We start from the raw sequence: 25959 nt of genomic DNA on the forward strand, positions 1-25959 counted from the left end.
CAAATCTAAATAAGTTTGAATTGTTAATTTTCTATAAGATTTCATGGCTTTATCCTCTGGTGAAGCAGTGAAGTCATTCTAAGATTCAAAGCCTCATTAAGACTCAACCACACCTTCTCATCTGAGAGCGAAATCTCTCTTTCAGAACTGCAAGGTAGAGTGGAGTCATTGGACCATTTAACCTGAATTTTAGACTATTCAAGCCCCTGATCTTAGAGATATCCAATTTCTCCTGCAAACCCTAACTTCTGTTTTCTGGAATTTTCAGAAGTACCTATCAAAATTTCATTTCTGATTTACTGTTTTCGTATTCAATCCTAGTTCCTAGTCAATTTCGTTTGTTCAGTTACTGCTGTGATTTACTTTTGATCTTAAACATAGTAGAAACAATTTCTATTTCTAATTGAATTAGGATATCAGGTTACTGCATCACTATATTAGCTGAAAAAAGGGGGGGAAAAATGATAAGCAATGCACATAAAAAATTTCCATCACACGGACTTGATTGATATGGTTCAGTTCATTATCTAATATCTGAAGGCACAAGATGAACGCCTTGAGATTCTGTTACTAAATCAATTACTCTAAAACCCAACCAGATCAAAGACCTGGTTTGCCAGGGTTGAACTGTTAATGCCAACAATTAGAACTTGTTGGCTCCCTCTGATATCTGGGAAGCCAATTTATTACAATTGTTATTTTTGATAAGACTACAAAAATATTATAATTGATTGTAGTTTAAAATCCCAAAAGTAGGTGGAGTTGTCAACTTTTGGAACCATTGGATTTTCTTTAAGGAAAGATACGGAACATTGAAAATATGATTATCCATTAATAATTCACTAATTAATACTAATCATTCATGGGATTAATCAGTTAATACAGGGAGTGAATGGCAATTTATCGAACTAACAGACCAAGGACTTCAAATGAAGTTGTGTTATTATGTTGTAACCCACACCAAACAGACCTACTGTCCAGACCATAGTTGTCCAGGAAAACCAAGGATGTTGATGGGTGTCAGAAAACTAAGGGGACACTAACAAGACGCTGTCTAGAAGACCAAGGCGCCAATCCGGAATAAGACTCCTGGAAGCCTTGAAAACTATGGTCCAGACAGAGGTTTTCACTTGAAGACGAGATAGTTGAATGGTTTTGTCTGGATTTTGAAACACTTGACAGGTAACAATCATGCCAAACATTAACAAGGACTCAAAACAACTTTAGGTATAAAAATCCAGTGGAACAGGATGATGCATCATAGTTCATGTTAAGTTTCTTTCTCTCTCTCATTTTTTTTTTTTTTTTGGTGGGGGGGGGGGTGTGTTAGTCTGTGCTTGCGGGGTTATATCATATCAACTATTTTAAAAAAGCTAGACAATGCATAAGTTGAATATCATTTGACTTTAACTGACAACACAAGGATAATGCATACCTGAGAAAAGGACAGGTGCTTGTGGTATTATCCCAAGAACTTTACGCAAATCTGTCAGACCGAAATTTGCAATATCACAATCATCAATCATAATCCTTCCCCTTTCCAGTTCTACTATCCTAAATAAAGCATTGAGCATGCTAGATTTTCCAGCTCCAGTCCTTCCAACTATCCCCACTTTCTCACTGGGAGAAATCATGAAAGACAAACCATGGAGGACAGGAGGAAGCTCAGGCCTGTAGCGTAGGACAACATCCTCAAACTTGATGGTTCCTGATGATGGCCAGCCAGGTGGAGGGCGATTACTCTCAATAATAGCAGGACCCTCGGGAGGCAATTCTATATATGTGCCCACCCGCTCAACAGAATTAAAACTGTTCTCAGCCAAACTTGCAAGTCTTAAGACGGCAGTTAACAAGTTTGTGATATTTAAAGCATAACTAAGAAGAAGACCCATTGTTGATGCAAATGCCACCTGGTTTTCTGCCCGTTGGTTCTGCATAACAGCAAATGTTGCGGTAAACCAGATCATAAGGCCTCCCAATGTTTCCAATCTGATTCCAAGCCAGCGGTTCGAACTCATATTCACAAGGGTGAATCTGACATTATTATCCATGGATTTCCCATTGATGTTGGCCATCCGATCATAGGCTTTGTATGCACGAATTGTTGGTAGACCATTTAATGCCTCCCCAAATTGTGCATATACAGGAGATCTAGTTATGGAATCCAAACGTTTTACTTCACGTGATGTGCTCTGTCAAACACAAATAAGTATGCATAATCCCATTAGTTTCGACAACTGATTGCGGCCAATAAACATGACATTTAGAGAATTACATTTCCAAAGGCTCCATTTGGTTGGAAGTGAAATGAAGGAAAGGGATATGAACTTAGAACAAATTCAAATCTAAAATTTCTAACTATTATCAACAATGATTGTGGAACTAACTAAAAAATTTAGAAATCTAGTAGTAACATACTTACATTTTGGGAGAAGTTTTTCAAGTCTAGCAGCTAGACCAACAAAGTATCTGCCACATGGCAGATTGAATAAAGCTGAAATTTAGTAAACAGGTAGACCCATGGTCTAAAGTATCGGTCCTTATTGTATTGTATCGTATTGGCCAATTTGTATCGATGTCGGTCGATACTGATACAACACGGATCAATACTATACACTTTTTTTTTTACATGGTGTATCCTCGCGTTCAATACGCCTCTATCAATACGCACCGATACAGAACCGATACACAACTGATACTCACAATACGTACCGATACTTATAATACATAACTACAAAACCCGTTTCACTTTTGAAACAGAGCCTATTCTTCTCCCTGGCAGTACTTAAGTTTCCAAAATTTGAAGCACAACTACACAATCGATCTCCCTTGCATTTTTTGGACTTGGGGCTTTGAATCATTCATAGAAAATGATTCAAAATCTACAATCAAACTGATGTTTAGATGATTGAAGCATAAAAAATCATCAATTGAAGCTAAACATAGCGCAAAATAGGTAAGTTAAAAAAACTTAAATTTTTTCCGCACATCTTTGTTTTATTTATTTATTTATTTTTTGCTATATTTGAGTAGATTTAGGTAAAACAAACTAACAGATTGCATACAAAATGAATTATTCCATCAATTTGTTCATAGATTTTAAATGTTTTAGAAATTCGATAATAGACTATTACTACATATAAGAAACCTCATCCTTTATAACAATTTCAATTGAATGCACTTGTCTCTCAATGTGGTGTTCTCTATTTTAATGTTTATGCAAGATACATATTATATATTTCTTATTTATACTATTTTTATGCAAAAGTGTGTTTCCATGAGTAGATACATTATGATAAGTCTCTTCAAATGACCTAACCGACACCGATACTTTAACCCTTACATGTCAACTTTCAGTTGAAATGGAGTGGGCCAAGTGGAAAAAAAAAAGGACTTTGAAAATCCAGTGAAGAATTGAAACTTCTATAAGAAATCAAGGCTGAGAATACAAACGATTATGGAAATACATAAATACGTGGGAGGGTATATGATTGAATCTGAGTTTAATATTTAATACAATATCAATCTAGATTATTTCCTACATATCCACACCATCAAAACTGCCACATCACTCTTCCAAGTTCCAAATGGTAAAACTTGGAGCTGGTCTAGAGATAACCTATAGAATTGTTTTACTACTTTTCAACCAAGTTCCTTGAATTTGAATTTGCAAATAAAGAGTCCACTAGCATATTTGGTAAGGTTTAAAGTCATCTACACAATCATGAATATAAAAGTTCCCATTTTCATTAAATTAGCTTCCCTTCACTTGGAAGCAGATGGAGCCAAAATAAGTCACTTATTTTCTGAATTAGAACAAAACAAATCAATATAAAATCTGTTCGTGGCAATATAGCTATCACTTATTGTACTCTTGTGTTAGACTTAGACATATATGCAAAATGCCTTTTACTTACCATTTAATAAGTATAAATAAGCCTGCTTTGAGTTTAATGATGACCCTTTGGTTCTGAACTCACCCAAAGATATGTATCATTGAACCCACACTTGAAGTATACGTTGGGACAACAATTTTACTAGTATTGTACAGTGGTACTAGTATTGCAGAATGGCAATACATTTCAAAAAATGCTTCACTACTGGAAGCATTCTATATGTTTGTTCTTTACAACATTTTTTTTTGGGGAGAAAAGGTCGACTTGTAATAAAATATTTTAAAAAATAGCAACCTATACACTCTGGATGCTGCAAAATTATTGGCACTAGGCAGACCACAACTAAATCCTCTTTACATAGGTGTCTTCTTCATGCCTAAGGTAAGCATTAGGGCTGTCAAAGGATCAGGTCATGATCAGATCTCAACCCAATTCTTGATAGTTCAGAGCCAACTATATCTGTTGGATCAAACCTGTATCTTAAATTTGACAGTTAGATTTAATTTTCATTATCAATAATCTGAACCTTCCATTTACAGTGTCCACATGAAATTCACAAGAGTAGGTTAGAAATACAACTGGACAAGCACACAGCCTCAGATAGATGCTATAAAAACAGCATGATGGAGGGGCCATGACCCCTAACCTTAAACAGAGGAACTAGGGCCAAGAATCGGGAAAGAGAACGAGAGCTAGTGTAGGACAGATTCAAAAGAAAATTGATATTTCACAATAGACTGATCTGTTGGCCTCCAAATTAGGGTCCAGTGGCTCTTTAAAGAGGTTCAATCCAACCCAGAAATATCTTAGAGATCCTCTGAGATTTTAACGGTGCAATTAGGGGTTTTGATAATCTCCGACAGAACAGGGCAGGGGTGTGTATGAAAAAAACCAGTATTAAACAGATTTATCAGCGGAATCGATGGGTTCTGATGCCAGGGATTCACATACCAAGTTTGGGGGGCAATCCGAGTTGAAAATTCCTTAATAACTAATGGCATTTCTCACATCATAACACATACAGAATTCAGGGCTGTAGTCTTATTTAGATGCAATTCATCTAGGGTAATCTTGCAATCATTGTTTCTCTAACATGGCCAGATGCACCCAAAAAGAACTAGGTGGCTACTATAATTCTCCATGTGTAAACCAAGATTTTACACAGGTTTTAATATAGAACAGGTAAAAACAAACTTAATATGCCATGTAATCAGTTAAGAAACAAACCATAAATTTCAGGAAGTAATGTGTACCTGATAATATAGATAGGCAGCATAAAACAACACCAGAAGTGGCAGTATGCCCCAAAGGGATATGGTGCTCACTATGCCTATCAGGACAAAAGTTGAAAGGAGCTGTGACACTTGACCAAGAAACATATTACCAAACACAGCAACATTGCGATCTATATCGCCTAGATCCTTGGCAAACCTATTGATAATCCGTCCAATAGGGTTGGTTTGGAAGAACACCATTGGAGCTCTTAATATAGAATGAAGCATGGCATCATGCAACCTTTTTGCTGCATAAAGACTTGAAGATATCAACCAATAAGAGTTTGCCAGTGTCACTAGTACCTGAACAGAGCAGTGAAAAGTAAAAATTCAAAGTATATGGTGGTTATAAATGTCATTCATAAAAGTATTAGAAAGGAATAGAAGAAAGAATTCAAGCTTAACTTTCAGAAACTCAATGCTATTGAAAATTAAGACATAAACTCAATGCAATTGAAAATTAAGACATAAAAACCTTTGGTAAACATATGAAAATTTCTAATATTTTAAACTATACACATCAAAATTTCCTCTATTCTTTGGGAGATGTGTACAAAGTTCAACTTAAAATCTAATTTCTTGTGAAAATTTAAATTTTTGTTTCTTTCAAAAAATTTCAGCAGAAGAACAATGAAGTATTTAAAATAGGCAGGGTTGCCCAAAAGGCCCTCATTACCTCAAACACCAGCAAGGCAGGCCCAAAAACAATTGGAAACATAAGCATATCAGAATAGCAGGTACAGGTTGAAATTTAATGTGAACAATTGACTACTTCATGCATACCTGGCCAAAAGATAGAAGTGCATAAACCAGAGTGTAGAATCCAGAACCATATCTATTTGAGGAGCTTTGATCTGTCCAGATACTTAACCAAGTGCTACTTGAAACTCGAAGAGCTTCCGTTGATACGTAGCAGAAAAAGAGTATCATAACCACCCATGCACCACCTAAGGCATTTTTATACCTGCAAAGTTATCATGGCATGCTAATTAAGATTTGATAAACCAATATATCATTCCAAAAACATTGTAAATCTTTGTTTAAGGCTTTGCTGTACATTTTAATCTGGAGGATCCTGAACGTCCATCGGTTCCATATCCTTTTACGGCTATTTGCAGATCACATGATCCAACCAAGCACAAACATTTGAGGTGGAAGATTACTTGCAAAATTTCGACCACCAACGTTTTTCATCAAAGGTGGGTAGGAAGGTGCCTATCCCCTCACATTTTCTCAAAAGGAAAAAAGGATGGACAATCCTTTTTTTTTTTCGGATAGAAAGGTTGGGGAATCTGTTGATCATCCATTTTTTTCTTTTGATTAAAGGGTCTGGAGCCATTTTCTGGTGTTGTATCAAATGGACTGGGTCTTTCTTAAGGACATTGTGGAGGTTTTCTGGTTCTGGTATATTCCCCCCTTGGGAGGGTCTTTGAGATAAACATAACGCAAGAATGTTTAGAGATGCATTAGCAACTGAGAAAATGGTCGTTCAAAGAACAAGATTGGAATTGGCAGCAGCTGACCCAATCTTCAAGAATATCCCCTTCAGTTACTTGTTGCAGGACTAGTTGCTGATCATTCCAAACCTCACAGTGAGAGGATAATGCAATTATATGTTCCCCCTCCAAACGGTTTTGTCAAGCTGAATTTTGAGGGAAGACCTTCAGGGGTGGGAGGTCAGGTCAGGAATGCCCCAGGAAAAGTTCACTCAGGTCCCGTTGGTGAGGGTAATTTTGTGAGAAAAAAAATCTTATCATTGAAAGTAGTTTGGACTTGGCGCTAAGCTGGTTTTAGAAATATAATGGTGGGTACTGTAAATATCTAATGGAGCATCACTAAATACAAGGACCCTTGGAGATTTACTCATGCAATCAGACACATCCTTCACCTGGACTAGTAACCACTCAAAGGAAGCCCAGGGAGAGCAATGACCTGGCTGATGAGCTGGCTAAGCAAAGCATTCTGTCCAAGATTATGCTTTGGGGACAATTTTCCTGATGAGATTGTATCCTTTGCTTTTTGTGCTTTTCTGGTTTTCTTTTGTTCTTTTCTGTTATGGCCATAGTTGTCAAGGCGTAGCCAATGCGACGACTAGGCATCCAGGCGGTTTGCCCGGGGCCTAGGGGACAATTGGCTTGTTTCACTTCATGTCGCCTTGTGTTTTGGCACTTATTTATGCCAAGTATCATTTAGGTAAATGATTTTCATATTTGTTATTTCATTTAAATGATTTTTATATTTGTTATTTCATTTAAATGATTTTTATATTTGTTATTTCATTTACTTAAGATATTATTCATAAATAAGCAAATACCCCCTATTTGAATCCAATAAAAATAGTTTAAAAATCAAATTCTAAAAGGATAAAAAGTCAACCCCCCAATCTAAGAACAAAAATTGAATTTTGATTATAGGGGCGATTTTCAACTTTTAAACGCTGGAGTTTTTCTCAATTATGAAAATTTTATAAATTCTATCATGTTAAAACATTGTTAAAAACCAAAAGTCCGGTAAAATAATATTTTGTTTTGATGTCCATAAAATTATTTTCATTAAGGGGATTTTAACAGTATTCGCACACTTAAAAATAAGTTTGACCGAAGCATAACTTTGTCATTGCAACTCAGATTTAAGTAATCTTAGACTTGTTAGAAAGATGATTTTATGTTATAACTAATACAAAAAATCTCATGTAAAAATAAAATCATTTGACCAGTCAAAATTATTATAGAATAAGAGCATTTCTCTAAATGTTGATTTTTTATAACTTAATATGACTTGATGTTAATTTTTTATGATTTTATGTGGCTAAATGTTGATTTTTAATGATTTGATGTGGCTTAATCTTGATTTTTTATGATACAAGGTATATATAACTTACTAAATAATGTTAAAAAATAGAAAAAATAAAAAATAACACTTGTTCGCCTTAAGGCGGGCGCCTTCTCGCCTAAGCACTTAGGCAACCCTCCGTCGCCTCGGTTCTTCTTGGCGCCGTGACAACTATGGTTATGGCATTGTCTCTTGTTCAGGCATGACTACATGAGTTATCTCAATTGTTGATGTTATACTAATATTTTTTTCTTAACGTAACAAAATTGGTCATTTGTCAAAAAAAAATTTATCTATGAGAAGACATGTCCTTCAAGCATGTGAATGCAGCAGTTCAAACTGTATCGGGCTTGGTAAGATGTAAACATAACCGAACAAATGTACAAGTACAACACAGTAGTTCCTCAAAGCAAAGTGTGACTGATACTAGTGCTCTATTATGCCAACTAATCAAATCTTCAGAATCACACCAATACAAATAAACAATTTGCAGTCTTACCCCACATATATCCATCTATTACTTCTCTTCACTAATTCCTGTTATAGTGAGTAGGAATATATTGTAAAAATATGCCCACAGACTCAGATTAACTTGTCAAGAAGAAACCAAGTAGCAAACACAAAATGTGCCTTGAAATCATAATCATTGTACTCCAAAAGAAGAAAAAGAAAAAAACACTCTTTAAATCTGATATCTACTTTGATTTGAGCTTGGGAAATAATTCCTATTTCCTAGATCAAAAGCCACCCTAAATAACTTGACAAACTTAAGTTTTTGAGAATAAACTGCAGGAAATATCAGCTTGAAGAGGAGCTGCACGACTCAACGTAAGTTCCCAAATCCTTCAATTTTGGTTTGTTTTCTTCTGATCAGATCCAAAGACAAAAGCAACCCATATGCATGCATCAATTCTGTACTTCTGCATGGACTATGCAAAAATTTGATGACTTCACCCAAAACCGAGGATGGTTTTTTGGAGATTTTTTTTTTTTTTTGAATTTTCCTGTGATATATGTATGATTATTATGTGGATTAATTATATTTTAATGAGGAAGATGAGATCTATGATCCTCTGGAATTTTATTTTATTTTTTTGTATCTTTTTGCCTATTTTGGGAAAATGGGAAATAGTAAAAAACGAGGGAAACAGTTGAAAAAGTTAAATGAAAATGGGTTGAATTTTTTGTAAAAAAAATTCTGTGGAGGATGAGATGTCTGGCTTGGATGAATACAGTTGTAGTACTATGCTTTGATGTTTATACATGATATATCTTTATATATATTTTTCATTTCTGGTGTATTATGCTTCGATACACAATTTTGCATGTATCCTAATTCTAAGCATATCCATGCATATCTTTAGTTTATCTTGCATCTTTCAGCTTCCAATACGTGTTCAAGACATTTCTAAAAACCACCGTTGCCAATATGCTGACCAATACCAATACTCGGCCACTTGCTACCTCCTGTTCCCAACTCAAAAACAAGATCACATGTTCATGCAGTTTATGGCTGCATTTCATTGCGTCAATTGGTTTTCAGCTACCATGGAATGTGAAACCAGTTTGCAGCAGCCGGTAGGGCAGATAGTGTCACACAGCCGCCACACAGAACAGATTTCTGCTTTTTTCTTGCCTGCTACTTGAATACCACCAAATGACAACACAAAAAGAGTGTTGAGCAAGAAAGCCAGTAGGTAAATGCAGGATACAAAATAACTTTCAGACATTCACTGCCTTGATCAAACTTCCATTTGAGGAAACCAACATGGCCTTATACAGTCCTTGACTTCTTTAGATAGTAAGTTATTCCAACCATTGAGTCTCTCATCAGTTCTTTTCTTTGGAAAGGATCTGACTCCTCCAGGTTCCTCTGCCCCTCTAGTTGGAGATCTGTATGCCTCCCTAAAGCTAAGGGAGGTCATGGCCTTAGGCGCATTAAAGACATGAATGAGGCTGGCATCCTTAAGCTTATCTTGAGAATTGCCTCTAAAAAGAACAACATCTGGGTCTCCTAGGTCTACTCCCACCTTCTGAAATCCAACTCCATCTGGACCACAATTCTGGGTCAGGACTCCTCCTGGGTTTGGCTTGGCATCCTCCGCCTAAGACCCTTGGCGTTAGAGGTTATCTCCTATTCTATTAGGAACGAAGTTCTACTTCTCTCTGGCTGGACCCCTGGCACCCTTCGGGGGTCTTGCTTCATTTGCTCAGTCCAAGAACTATTTACTACTCAAGGTTGGACAGGATGACTTCTGTCTCCTCCATCCTCCTTTATGATGGGTGGGCTCCCTCTCCCCTTCTCTCTCTCAACAACATTTGGACCTCTATTCCCGCTTCACCCCCAAGCCATAGAGAGAGGGAGGATTCCATTCTTTGGAATCCTTCTCCTACCAAGGGTTCAATTTCTCCTCTGCCTGGAATTTTGTTAGGAGTAAAGTCCATCCTGCCCTTTGGTGCAAAGTCCTCTGGTTCAAAGGCCACCCCGCCACAGCTTCACAGCTTGGCGGGCTCTCACCAACTGCCTTCCTACACAGTCTTTCCTCATCCACCGCCACATTCAAGTCCACCTCCCGCCTGCTGTTTCTGCTAGAGAGGAACAGAGGATGTTGATCATCTTTTTTTTCTTGCACTTTCTCCTCCACCATTTGGAAGAAAGTTCTCTCACGTTGTTGACCCTCTAGTAGAAGAGTTCTCCCTCTTAGTAGGGAATGGCTTTGGATAGATATGACCTTTCATGGCCCCAGCACTTGTAATACCATCGGTAAGCTCGCCTTTTGTGCCACCATCAACCACCTTTGGATGGAGAGGAACCTTTCGTAGATGGACGCCCAACTCCTGCACTTTTGATGGGATCTAGAAAGCCATCTCTTTTGAGGTTTCCACCAAAATTGCAAACCTACTGCTCCGCACTGTCCCTGACTCCCCTAAAAGTAGGCATATTGTTGATTCCTGGAATCCTCCATCTTCTATTCTCCCCCCTCTCCTTAGGGTTTGTATACATTAGTGGTTTTCTCCTTTTTTTGATCGGGCTTCTCCCTTTGGCTGGCTGTGTGCTTCCCCCACCCCCCCTCTTTCCCCTTGTATATTGTTCTTCTTGGGTTAATATTAATTTTCTCATCCAAAAAAAAAAAAAAGGTTATTCCAAAACTGTTTTGACCAAACCACCTGTCCAATTCACCATCTCATTCTATATATTGATGGTCAATCTCCATGTTGATAAACAAACAAAACAACATTCAGAAAGCACCGGATAATCTGCCCAAAACCTAACTGACCCAACTGATCCAAAATTCCCATTGATTTCCCATTGTGTTCTTCCATAGACACAACACATACAAGGACCTTATTCTTTAGAAATCATTCCCCTTTCCACACCCGCAACTACATGACATGACATCCCTCCATGCTGAAAATGTTCTTGTTGCTAATTTATCAAAGCCACTTAGCAAGGAATCCCATAAACCAATTGGGACAGTAATTGATGAAACCTCATACAATGACTCACACCTCTTATTGATCTGCATCATTTAGCAGTTAGATATCTTGGCTCTCCTCATTAATGCTAATGCAGTCAAATCTCATTCAACACCAAAACGAAGAAGAAGAAGAACCTTCTGACTAGCCTTCTAGAAATTCAGACACATTGACACAGGAAGAATCTACAGAAATACATGTTGCCACAGTTTTTTCTGTTCCTATTGGCTAAAGGATTCCAAAAAGGCTGGTAAAAATACAAGGTTTCCTGTTTCAGTGTGATCTCTTTAACTGAAAGTGGATTTTTTCTGCAACTAGGTAATATGAGGTGGATTGCCAGTGGTGTCTAGTTGTCCATAATGCAAAATTTGACTTAGAAGCCAACTTAGATATTGTATGTGTTCACAGTCAGAAGTGCTAACTGCTAAGGATCAGCAAGATTAGACAAACTGTTTGTAGACCCTCCATGACCACTAAATCGCTATTATAATCTGTCACTATTTATTTTTCAGTCGTAAACTCTCCTAGGAATTAAAACGTAGTTCAACAGATAACAAACGGAAACAAGTTTAACAAGTACAAGCTATTACCTTGTTAGAACATTCCAACTAACTACGCCAGTTTCACGTTCCTCCTTCTTGATAAGAACAGATTTTCCTTCTTTCCTTTTATTTGTACCGCTTTCAATTTTCAACATCCCATTCATTTTCCCATTGGCAGTAGGTTCTGAGATTTTTTCGTCATTGTCTTTGGCTTCTTCTTTTTCTTCCACACTTTCTTCCACATTTTCTTCCATTTTACCTGCATTTTCCATTAGCTTTTGGAACAACAACCCGTTGTTAGTAAGTTCCTCAAAGGTTCCCTCCTCTTTCACCATGCCTTCATGAACCAGAAGAATCCTGTCAACATGTGGGAGAAAGTGTAGCTGGTTTGTGACAAGCACTCTAGTCTTTCCTCGCAGTTCATCCTTGATACATTTATCGAAAACCTGCAAAACATCAGTTGCAGTGTTCAGGGTAATGCACATGTATCACATTTAACATTCAAGCAACTGATGAGTGTTACTGAATAATCTCAATTAATCAGAACATTGATTACATAAATCAAGATTTGTCCCCAATATATCTTTCTAGCTATCATAGTTTTCATGGCACCTAGGCAACCCAAGAGGGGCCTAGATGCAAGGTGACACCAAGGTGCCTAGGTTCCTGGATGCCTAAAGTGACTCCTTCACAACTATGCTAGCTATGAACTGAATATACCTCCAATGAAGAAGAAAAACTCTAATAAGTGTTGGCTTGTGTCTATATACAGAAAATTGTCTTACACCAATATAACTGACAAAATATATTATAGAGACAGAAACTACAATCATATTGCAGCACTCAGACTCAACAAAAGTAAATGACATGGGGCCTTCTGTTCATCACGGTTTCACCTAAAAGCCCAAATTGTTTAGGAAAGGCAGTGTCAATGTATATATTAATACTCATAGTTTTTAAAGCGGTAAGGCGACGAAGGCGTTTGAGGGTCTTTCAGAGCGCCTTAGCGATAAGGCGGGCATAAAGCGTCGCCTTATCGACTAAAGCATTCCTGTGTAATTTTTTTATAAAACCAATCTATTTGGCTCAAATCCTAGTTGAATCCTATTACTCATATGTTAAATAAAAATTAAAGGTTCATATTCATACCAATGAAAACAAATCAATAAAGTGAATAAAGTAAGTTCATCTTCATCAATCATCAATCATCAATCATCAATCATTAATCATCATAACATATTAACATATAATATAAATACATAATTATGAAACAAAATTATAAATATAAAGAAAAGAAGATATAAAAAATACAAGTATTTATTATACTTACCTCTATGATGCCAAAATGAGTGCCTAACTCCTAAAGTCATCCACTATATTTCTACTCCCGTCAAAGAAGAATGAAGCTCACCACTGCCGGAACAAAATGGTGGCCTAGATCAATGGTTCTTCCTTGTTCCTTGATTCCTTCTCAAAGCCCTTTCTTAAAACCCTTGACAAAATCCAAACCCTATTTGTGAATCGTGTTTTTGTTTTGTTTGTTTTGGTTATTTTTGATGGAGTAAAGCTGATCCCATACATCTCAAGTGTTAACAAAACCATACACCTACCAATAAAAAATATATATTTGGAATCTTCATCAAGTAATTTTAAAATGTGTTTAAAAAAAAAAAACCCATAAGGCGCCACTTCATACAAGGCGGAGCACTGCCTTACCATCTCTAGACCGCATCAGCGCCAAGGCGCTGCTAAAGCGTCGCCTTGCCAGCGCCTTAAAAACTATGTTAATACTCCTCCCGCAAGTGCAGGCCAAGATCCCATGGTCCTTGCACTTAGAACTCACACAACATTTCCTTTGTGCGGCACTGAGAAAGAAAAAATGTTGGGAAAACTCTTCCGATGCACTTCCAAGGAGTCGAACACTCTACCTCCCTATTCTGATACCATGTTTGCTACCGTGTCACTTAAAAGCTCGAATTGTAAGGAAAGGGCAGCATCAATGTATACATTAACACCTCCAGCAATAATTCCAACAAATTGTAAACTACTCCCTCCGTTCCTTAAGATTTCCCACTTTGGGCTTTTAACTGCTCCAAAATAATAGTCCATTTTTGGCATTTTATGCTTTAATTGGGTTGATTTTCCATTTTAACCTTAACATACTACTCAAGTAGTTAGTTCCCACGTAAATGAAGGTCAACTTGGAATCCATATTGTAAATGAAGGGTAAACTAGGTAATAAACTAAGAAAAGTGGGACGTTAAGAGTAATAATATCAGAAACTAAAAACCAGCAACCACAATAAGAAAAGACAGACGAGGATGAGACTGCCAAAGGAGAATGACAATCGATAGATACTCTTTTAGCAGTCCCCACACAATATATATATATATATATATATATCAAATTACAAGATAGAAAGGAGTCTTTAGTAGTCCTTGCAGTAGTAGAGTAGTAGAGAACAAATAGAGAATTAATTGACTAATTGCAAACTACCTAACACACCGACCACAGCTATTAGAAACTAAACCACGGACTACCATAGGGATAAGATATTTATACCCTTGCAGTATTATAAGCATAACTTAACACTCCCCCTCAAGCTGGAGTATATACATCACCCATTCACCCATGCTCAACTTGGAACAATCCTTCCGAAAACCAGGACTAAATAGAGATTGATAAACATATCAATCAACTGATCTGCAGAAGAAACAAATGGAGTAACAATCAACTTCCTTATAACTACACTCCTCACATAGTGAGAGTCAACTTCAATGTCTTTGGTCCTTTCATGGTACACTGGGTTACCAGAAATGTAGATAGTGGCTTGATTATCGCAAAACATTTTCATAGGTTTGTTAACCAGAAAATACAAATCTTGAAGCAATGATTCAACCACATCAACTCATCTGCAGTATGAATCATATCCCTATACTCAGCCTCAACACTGGATCTAGCCACAATTGTTTGCTTCTTGCTCCTCCATATAACAAGACTGCCACCCATGAACATACAGTAATCTATGGTAGATCTCCTATCACCATAGGGAGAAGACATTAATACCCTAGTGGTATTACAAGCATAACTTAACAAAGAGTATTAATATCCATCCCTTAAAATGTGTGAATTTTCAAAGTAAACTAATTTTTAGGAATGGAGGAAGTAATTGAAGTCAATATTTGTCATTCTCAATGAGATTTCATTCCATTTATCGGGGCAAGATTACCTGTCTAGCTACATGAGCATCAAGAGCACTTAAAGGATCATCAAATATGTAAACCTCTGAATTGGAGTAGACAGCTCTAGCCAAGGAAACTCTTTGCTTCTGCCCGCCACTTATATTCACCCCTCTTTCACCAATCTCTGTGAGATCACCTCCCTGATAAAAAGTGTGCGAAAAAAATTGTGTAGTGATGAAAATACCAGAAACATGCACAAGTACTGGATAACACTGTAATTAAAGAGATGATCTAAGATCCCACTTACTGGTAGTAAGTCAAGGTCATGCTGAAGTGCACTCACTTCTATTGCCTTTTCATATCGTGCTTTCTCAAAAACAGATCCAAATAATATATTGTCACGTACCTGTATGTGTAGATTTGTTCATCATTGATTAATAGGATGATGAATAATTTAATGACAAATGAGATATCAAAACAGGTGGTCAAATATCTTAAAGTAGCCCTGCTAGTTTCAATACCAAGTATCCATCTCATTCCCATTGTTATAATTGTATCAATGTAGCAAACCAATATACTTACCATGATTTCAACTCCAGGGATTAAAATCCAGCTAAGCAACTAACAAGATTACATGATTTCTCACCTCTCAAATCAAATCTTCAAACAATAAAAAAGAACACATTTAGAACAACAATAAGACTTACAGTTGCATTGAAAATCCATGAAATTTGTGAGACATATGCAACAGTTCCCCTAATCACAGCAGTAGCATCTGAAACAGGAGGTAGCTCCCCAAGCATTGCCGATATCAATGACGTTTTTCCTTCCCCAGTACTGCCAACAACTGCCACAAGGCTACCAACTGGTATATCCAAATTGATATTTGATAATGTAGGCTTCTCTGCCTGAAATTAGAAACTAATTCAAGACACTGCTAGAATGAAGAAACAAGAAAACAGCAAGTAGAAACCCAACATATAAAAATTAAAAACTCAATAAAATGCTACATAAGAGGAAACATGCGAACATATTTTACAAAAAAAGTATATGCTAAGTACAAACATAAAAAGGTAACATATGTAGACCAAAGGCAATAAATTTAACAGCTAGACCTTAGAATCCCAGGAAAAGTATCCATTCCTGATCGTTATGGCTGGAAGCCCTGGCTCAAGAGGAGGGTTTGGCATAAGAATTCTTTCTTCACCTAAGAATAGTTCCTCCAGACGTTTCAATGAGACATTTGCATTTACAACCTGTAAAACAAGAAAAAGATCCAAATTCTGAGCAATAAAACCAGCATGAATACTTGTTGAAGTATGTTAAGAGATGCACCCTGCAGTACAATGTTGGTGTCATTGACCATGATAGGGGAGCGTCCCTATCTTGGTATATGTTTTAATGCATAGAGTTCTAAGTTGAGTCTGAGTTTAAGAGTTGGAGTTAGAATTAGTGTTCACTTTCCTTTATTGTTTCCTTGTATTAGTATTAAGTGTTGGAGTCTTAGTTGGTTTACTAAGACTCTACTCGCGGTTTATAAATAGACGAAGCCACGACAAGACACACTGAATCCTATCGTGGCAGGTTGGGTTCTCTTCTGTTGCTCTCTCTCTCTCTCTTTACTCCTCTCTCTTCACAACCGCAGGTACTGGTTTCAGGTCCATGTTTATTTATAATGTGAACAGAAGGTACTTTATAATAATGTGCATCTACTGATTTAAGTAAAAATATCAGGGAATAATAAAAAAACAAAACAAAAACATCATTTATACTAAACATAGACATGCACGAATCAAGAAATCAATTTCCAAACAATTTCACGACAAAATTCCACATTAAGTCATCCATTATGGAAAAATAATGATTGAATTATGGAAGCAATACTAATTTTCTGTATCTTGAAGCACCAGTCAAACCAGATGCAGAAGATCTACCTTCTTCTTTTTTGGGTGAATAAATAAGTCATTACCAAAGAAGAGAAGGAGAGAAGGATTATACAGCCCCTAGGTGGGGGAAAAAAAAAAAAAAAAACGATCCTAAACAAGCGGCCAACAAAACCAACTAAAGGGTGGGGTGAAGAATGGAGAGGGAAGACCCTAGGAGACAACAATGAGCTTGTCCTTGGGGTGTCACTAATAGGGCGGGGGTAAGCATCTTGAGCTTAGAACTAACATAAAAGTAGATGGCATTCCAATTGTTGCCAAAAGAGAAGGAGTTGGAAGTCCATATATTTCGTTCCATCCAGATATGGTTAATGGCAGTGCAAAAGGCAAGCTTACTAGCAGTATCACAAACAATACAACCACTAAAGTTATGTCAATCCAAATCAATTCCCTATGATGGGGAAGGATAAGTCTCTTGTCAAGCCAGCAAGAGCTGAGGACTCTTTTCCATATAGTGGAAGAGAAGGGACAGCTAAAGAACATGTGGTTTGCATCTTCGGAACCAATTTAGCAAAGAGAACAAGGTAGGGGAACCTGAATGTGCCGGTAGAGAAGGAAGGGTTGGGTGGGGAGGCAATTGGAGAGGGCTCCCCCAGCAGTATGTGACAAGGAATGTGATCAGAAAATCAAACAATCTTTTGCCAAAGGGCAGGAAGATTGTGGGATCGAATAAAATTCCAAGCTAAGGAGAAGTTGAAGGTGCTTGTAGGCCAAGGAGACCAGATGACTTTGCTTCTGCCTTGATGGCCCGAGGGGAGGGGGAGAATGGAAGATCAAATTTCTGCGAGGGGAGGAGGGGAAGAGATCAAACCTCATTTGAGATGATGGAAGCAACCGTCAAAACTCTATCCAATCCGGAGGAGTAGACGGCTCTAGATCCAATCATAGAGACGAAAACCGTGGAAGGATGCTGGTTGTCAAGCCAAAGGGAGGTAGATCAGCCATCAGAATAGAGGTGTGCATGGCATGGATGGTTTGTAGAGGCTAGTGATGTTACACGAAACCCAAGAAACATCAGAATGAGAGGGGACGGTCCAGATTGAGTCTTTGCAAAGAAGTGAAGAGTACCCTAGGATACCCAATGCTTTTGTGCTTGGAAGCAAGATTCCAGATAAGCTAAAGGGCACCCACAGAGTTGACATCTTAGATTCTGCAAATTCCAAGCACACCTTCTTGTCTAAGAAGACAAATAGTAGACTAGCTAAGGGAGTGGAGGAATCTAGCCGAGTCAAACCCTTTCAAAAGGAAGGTGCACATAAGGGTTTCCACAACTTTGATGGTGGATTGGGGGAGTTGAAAAATTCCAGACCAATAGATGTAACATGATTGGAGAAAAGATTTGACGAGCACCAGGCGGCCGACATAGGAGAGGAGCTTACCTTTCTAGAGTTAGAGCTTTTTACAAATGAGATCAAGCATAGGAGTGCAATGATGGGCAGTGAGCCTGGAAGAGATGCGACGAAGCCAGAGAGAATAAGAAGGGAGGCTTTTAACGAACTAGACACCCTGACTAAGAAGAGATGAGATTTGAGAAGGTGCGGAGACCAAAAAGGATTTAAAAATTAAAAGAGGTGAAGGGAGGAAATGATGGTTTGCATGGAGAGAGGGTTAGCCTTAGAGAAGATCATGAGATCATCCACAAAGGCAAGATGGGTGAGATTATGGGCTTTACATTTGGGGAGGGGAGAGATGAAGTGGAGGTCACATGTTTGAAACTTGGAAACAACCTCTTCTATGAAGCAGGGGGTAAGGTTGTGTACATTTGCCCCTCCCAAACCCTGCATTAGCAAGAGCCTCGTGCACTTAGTTGATCCTTTTAGAGATGAGCTGGAGGTCAGTGGAAGATTGGATGGAACAAAAAAGAATTTCGAAAGAAAGGGAGAATAGGAAGGGGGAGAGGGGGCAACCTTAGCGGGATAACAATAGAGGAAGGGAAGAATCCTATAGGGCTACCATTGACCAGAACGATGAAGCGAAGACTAGAGAAGTAAGAATAGATCCAATTAATAAGGGGGAGGGGGGAGGACATCTTATGGAGAACTTAGGAAATGAAGTACCATTAAATGGATTCAAAAGCTTTATAGATGTTGATTTTCATAAGGGCAGCAGGAGAGTGAAAATTTGTATCAAAACCTCAAACAATTTCATGATAGAGAATGATGTTATCCACAATGCTTCGTCCTACAATAAATGCAGACAAGTTAGGGCTGACAAAGGAGTCAACCACAAGCTGGATGGCAAGTATCTTAGCAACGAATTTGTAGAGGAGATTGCAAAGGGAAATCAGCCTAAAGCCAGTCATGGAAGAGGCTCCCTTCTTGGGATAAGGCACAAAAAAGTGTGGTTTATCCCTTGAATTTGAGAGGGAGTGTAGAAGAAGCTACGGATAGCTTCAAAGAGATCCGGCTAGATACTATCCCAGAAAGAGGTAAAAAACCCCATGTTGAAACCATCAGGGTTAGGAGCTTTGCTTGATTTGTGGGAAAGGACTGCAGCAAAGATCTCATCCTCAAATAGGATAGCTTGGAGAGAGGCATGGAGATGGTGGGGGTGGATTTATTGAGCAAACCAGGGGGGGTTAGGGAGGGGGGAGCAGGAGAAGTGGAGGATTGAATAGATCAGAGAAGTTTGCCGAGGCTTCAGGTATGATAGCATCCGAGCTATGGAGAAGGGACCCATCTCTAGCAGTGAGCATGGCAATGGCGTTAAGATTGGTTCTAGCCTTTAGGGATCTGTGGAAATATGCCGAGTTGGAATCCATTTGATTTGGGATTTCTGATTGAGAAAGCTTTCAGACATACCCATGGTTTAAAGTATCTCCGATACAGCATACCAATACCGATACCATACGATACCCCCCGATACATATCTTAAATTTATCCGACCGATACGATACATGAAATTTTTAAAATCCTTTCGTATCAATATATATCCTATGATACATACCGATATACATCAATACACCACCGATACACATCGATACGATACAATATGCACCGATACGACTTTATGAAAAATATAAAATCAAGGTGAAATGTACGTTTCGGTATGTATCGGTGAGTATCAGTGTGTATCGATCGGTACGTATCGGTGAGTATTGGTATGTATCGATCAGTACGTATCGGTGAGTATCGGTATATACCGATACAGTGTGCTTCGGTCATATAATGGCCAAGAGGTTTTTTGTTCCAAAGTTGCTACCAACCATATTTCTCTCTAACTAAAGTGGAAATCAAGGTTGGGAACAAGGATTTTACATTTATGGGACAGCTACAAACCTTGAATTCTCAGTACAATACCCTCAATTTAGTGTTTATGCATAATACATGTTATTAATAGCTTTTTTTAACAAATTCTTTATGCAAAAGTGTTTGAAAAATTTTTCCTATCTATTTATGTGTGTATCTTTAGCGTATCTCCGATACAATACGATACCCTCCAATACGTATCTTAATTTTGGCCGACCGATACAGATACTTTAACCCTTAGATATACCCATCTTATTTATGGGTAATCAAGATGTAGAAGAAAAGAAAGGCAAAGTTTAAAAGAAAGGCAAAGTTTAAACAGTAAACCCTAAAATCTAATAACAACAGACTCTGAAACATAAACAACAGGGAGTGATGATTCCCTTAAAATAAGGCATTATACAATAAATTTGAAATAGAGCACAAAATAACCCCATCAATCAACCCTGATTTTCCACATATGTGCAGTACAATATCATAGGGATTGAGTCCATTCTTCAATAAGTCCCAGATTCAGAAAATCAGCAATCTGAGAAATCCTATTCAGACAAATCTGGATGCATCATTAATCATTCAGTTAATTCAAGGTAGCTTCATTGTACTCCCTTTGGCAATTCACTAGAAATCACTCAAGGAGAGTTGCCTACTCCAGCTAAATTTGGTGGTGATGCTTTAACGTAGCATAATAGAAAGATGATTACAATATTTACTATACAATATCATCCATTCTAAATAGCTGGAGAACTTAAATGAAAAATGAAAGAAAGAAAGTTGAGGTATGGCAAGAAATTACTAGCCAAAATTTGCTTTCTAGAAATATGATCATGGAAAGAATAATTACAATAGCAAACTGATTTCCCAAAAACGGACTTTCTAGTCATCTGTCCTCATTTGAGAAAAAAAAATAAAAAAGACCCTACCGTTTCAAATATTTAACCTCAACTACATATTTCTCTCAACACTGGAATTACAACAGAAATATCAAGGTGAAAATGAAGGCACCTGAGTTATCAAATTAGGAAGCATGAACAGGGGGAACCGCAGTACTGCAAACAGTGAGAGTGATGTAAATGCCCTTGCAGGAGTCAAATCCCCTCCAAGCAAAGTGAACATCCCAAATGAAACCACCGTGACCACAACAGGAATGCTGTTTAGTAGAAAGCTATTAAACTGCAAAACAAGTCAGTAAATCAGGAGCAGAATAACAGCAAACCAAGTAATAGTACTGCACTACTGTGTTTTCTAAACATGAGGTATGCAAGTTCATCAATCTAGAAAATGAAGCATAAGGCCCCAAATTGAGTTACTGATGGCCCAACACGACTATATATCTTAAATATCCAATTAACAAGATCCCATCTCTCTCACACACAGTTAACAGAATCAGACTCATGACTTTTTGGTCCTTACTTATTCACAACACCAACAATAAGGACTGGCAACAGGGTGGGTTTCACCAATACCATATCAGACCCTCTTAAGAGTCCTTACTTATTCACAACACCAACAATAAGGACTGGCAACAGGGCGGGTTTCACCAATACTATATCAGACCCTCTTAAGATATTCTAAAACCATAACCAATCAACCCTGAGAAACACGCATGGGTCACGCTAATAACCAGGGGAGTACTTGTGAGGTGAAGCAGGGCAAGATTGGTAACTAGGGATTTTTCATATACCATACTGACCCTTACCAGATAAAGGCCATACCATAATTAAACTATTATGGGAAGGGCAGAGCAGGCAAGGTAATCACTTTAGCCAACTCCTGTCAAAATAACATTAAGTAGCTAACATAAACAACAAATGCAAGGCATAAAGTAGAGGAACCAATAGGCAACACATTCTTTCTAAAAACAAATACATAATTGTGTGAGCTCTGGACGTTGCTATGATATTTGGATCTGAGAAAAAATCAGGGGAAAAGGGGCTTGGGAATTTTTCATACCGCTCCAAGTAATTGTGCCTTCCGAAACCATGAAAGTTCATCGTCCCGAAGACCTTGGACTTTAGATTGGAAGCTCTGCTCCCACGCATAACATCTGGGCCATATTCAGTATAAAGAATCAAAGCAGTCGTTTCAACATCCTGAATTAGTGCACAACATCAATCTCAACGGGAAAAAAAAAAGGATTACTTCACAGTGTCCATGGCAGGTAATATTTCATTCATGAGGCTAATTCTCTTGTCTGTGCGTAGCAAGCCCTCCTTAGATAGCTTCTGCATTTTGCTGATCACATATGTCTGTTCCCACACACAAACACCACATCAAAAAAGGTGGAAAAAAAGGAAAAAGCTAGAATCATATATATATATGGAAAAAGTATGGGAAAAAAAAAAAAAAGAAGCAAGTTAGTTGTTAAAATCTAGAATGTAGCAAAAAAAATCTCAAAACCTTCTATATATATATATATATATATATAACAACATGCTCAGAATGAGGAATAGCTTGTACTACTTAATCTTGTTTATTTTAGTTATACATATACATATATATATATATATATATATATTCTAATGAGGTATAGCTTGCTTTGGGTTAATGTGGAGGCAGCCAAGAGTGAAACCAGTCATCTCAAGAAGGTGGGCTTTGCTTGCATCAGAGGCCCCGGCTAATAACAGGTGGGATTTCAGGACGTTAATGTGGAGACCAGACAAACCTTCAAAAGGTGGAGGGAGGACATGATGGACTCAATGGAGAAGGGCACAGCCTTTGAGAACAGCCCCTTATTTGGTTTACCACCACATATTTTTGGTATAAATGTTCTGCTCATAATCTTCGTCCTGGTATTGATAAATTGTCTACTTGCGTTTTAAAGTGTATCCTCGGGTACTCTCACCCCCAAAAAAGGATACCGCTATGATCCTATTACCAGTCAACAGTTTGTTTGTGCTTTTTTTTTTTTTTTTCAAATTACTCCTACTTTTTTTTTTTGGGGGCGGGGGGGGGGTTCTGACTTAGGTCCTGTCTCTCTCCCACCTATTCCTCATACCATTCCTCTGAAGATTCTACCCCTAAATCCACATGGGTATCGTTACTAGTATACAAGCACCATCCCAAGTATTTGCCTAGAGGTTCTTCTCCTAATGATTCACCTGTTGCCTTTTGAAAGGTGCTCGTTCTTATATTCATAATCCTTTAGATGCTTATCGATTGCTAATTATGTTTCTATTTCCCATCTTCTTAGTTTATTTCATACATTTTCCCGACCATCATGTTCCTACCAAATACCAAGATGCTTTATCTTAGTCTGGGAGGAAGTCAACTTGGACTCTGGTTTATCTACTTCTTAGTAAGGATCTTGTACGGTTTCGTTGTACGTATATAATAAATATAATCCTGATGGTTCAGTTAAGTATTTCAAAGCCTGTTTGGTTGTGAGGGTACACTCAGACATATGCTATTGACTATTTTGAAACCTTCTCTCCTATTGCTCATCTAAATTCTGTGAGAGTTTTGGACTCTTAGGCTATTAACCTCGATTGGCCTCTTTTGTAACTAGAAATCAAGAATTGCTTTCCATATGATGATTTGCACGAGGTTTATATGGAGCAAGGCCTAGGTATGTTGCTTAGGGGGAGCATGCTAAGAAATTTTTTTAGGCTAAACAAGATATATATGAGATGAAATAGTCCCCAAAAGCATGGTTTGATAAATTTAATAGAGTTGTTGTTGGCTGTGGTTTTTCTCAATGTTGCTCAAGCCACTATATATTCTTTCGACGTTAAGACTCTAAAGTTACTGTGCTGGTCGTTCATGTTGATGATATTATTGTTTTTGGTAAGGATTTGTTTGTCATTATATAGGTTAAGCCTTACTTAAAGCAAAAACTCCAAATGAAAGATTTGGGCGCTCTCAGATATTTTCTTGGCCTTGACGTTATTTGAAGCAAGAAAGGGTTTAGGTTTGTCTCAATGGAAGTATGTTCTTGACCTTTTGAGTGAGACAAGAATGTTAGGATGTAAGCCTGTAGATACTCCTATGGACCCTCATATTAAACTTTGGGCATCTGATGATAAGGAATTTGCTGACAAACATCAGTATCAGAGGTTAGTCGGTAAACTTGTATATCAAACTATTGCCCAACTTGATATATCATTTGTTGTTAGTATGATTAGTCAGTCAATTTATGGAGATAACATGTCATATACTGAGATATCTCAAGGGAGCTCCAGATGAAGGTCTTATTTACCACCATAATGGACAAACCAATACTATTGTTTATTCTAATGTTGACTGGGCTGGTGTTGATGGTGATCACAGATCTACTATAGGCTATTGTACTTTTGTTAGAGATAATCTTGTTACATGGAGCGGAAAGAAAACTACAGTTTCTCATTCTATATTGCTCAGGTTGTATATAGAGCAACAGTTCACACTGTAGTTGAGTCGATGTGGCTTAGATCCTTTGTTCTGGAGCTTCCTTTTCTGGTCAGCGAACCTATGGGCATGTTCTGTGATAACCAGAGAGCAATTTATATTGCTAATGATCCAGTCTTTCATTAGAGAACTAAGCATATTGAAGTGGACTATCATTTTTGGGGGGATACAGTATGAAGTTGATTTACACTCCGTTTCTCAGCTCAAGTAATCAACTTGGAGACTTGTTTACCGAGTCTTTGTTTCAAAGTGGTGTTTTTCCAAGGGTGTTCCAAGCTGGGCGTGAGTATTATCTACGCTCCAGCTTGAGGGGAATGTCAAGTAATGTATTGCTGACTTATGGGGTTGTGTGCTTGTCTTGGTTCTTTAGGTTAAGGGTAATATTGTCATTTTATATTATACCCTTAAGTTCTTCTGTTGATACTGGGGTGTGAACTCCTTTTTTTTTTTCTTTAGTTCCAATGATAAAAAGAGTTCTATAAAACCAATCTATGAAGGTAGTCCTCGGGTCGAGTCTTTGCAAGTTCATCCCAAACAAACAAACCCATTCCTGGTCAGGAGATGCAAATAAAACACCACTAGCTGCTTCTATGACATAAGCTCCAGCCCAGATTTAGGTTGTAATTGCATCTTTGTGATCCGCTCACCCCCCCCCTCCAAAAAAAAAAAAAGAACCCACGGATTGAGTTTTCAGTCCATTACACAAACCGTGGGCTGTGTTCTCTTCCCTTCTCTCATCTTCTCTTCTCTTCGACTTCTCTCTTATCTTCTTTCTTATGACCAGGTACTGATTGAGGTTTTATTATTGTTACATTTGAGCTAACAACCCATGATGCATAAGTCAGGCGGGTTGTTGATCCTCATTCCTAGTATTTTGCAACAATAAATTCACAGTTTTTAATTCGGTGCACATCTAGAAAGGACATACACTAAATCCATGAAATGAGAATCAGAAACATATTATGCATTTGGTGGATGTACCAATACCCAAAACCCCATCCAAGTCATGTCATCTCCAACATAGGCACTTTGACGAAAGAAAATCAAGAAAAATGGAACATATATGATGGATTTCCCATACAACACACCCATGCCGGGGTTCTTCGGGTCAAATCAAATCCAGGCATATCGCTTTACAGACATTAAATCTCAATGCCTACCTCAGTCCCATACCCAAGCTTC

At 37.8% G+C, this 25959-nt stretch overlaps 1 protein-coding gene across 1 annotated transcript in view; it reads right to left on the reverse strand.

The window, feature by feature from the left end:
• Nucleotides 1-25959, reverse strand: part of LOC122066915 (ABC transporter C family member 2-like) — a gene marked incomplete in the record, with an annotated part of 60889 nt that overhangs the window by 11482 nt on the left and 23448 nt on the right. The window contains 11 exon segments of the mRNA XM_042630744.1: nt 1436-2192; nt 5150-5473; nt 5954-6134; nt 12070-12467; nt 15251-15403; nt 15511-15609; nt 15911-16111; nt 16319-16459; nt 21397-21564; nt 22345-22438; nt 22534-22640. Of these exon segments, the coding sequence (XP_042486678.1) occupies nt 1436-2192; nt 5150-5473; nt 5954-6134; nt 12070-12467; nt 15251-15403; nt 15511-15609; nt 15911-16111; nt 16319-16459; nt 21397-21564; nt 22345-22438; nt 22534-22640 (2623 nt within the window).

This window comes from Macadamia integrifolia, unplaced genomic scaffold, assembly GCF_013358625.1.
Source record: "Macadamia integrifolia cultivar HAES 741 unplaced genomic scaffold, SCU_Mint_v3 scaffold2631, whole genome shotgun sequence".
Lineage (NCBI taxonomy): Eukaryota > Viridiplantae > Streptophyta > Magnoliopsida > Proteales > Proteaceae > Macadamia > Macadamia integrifolia.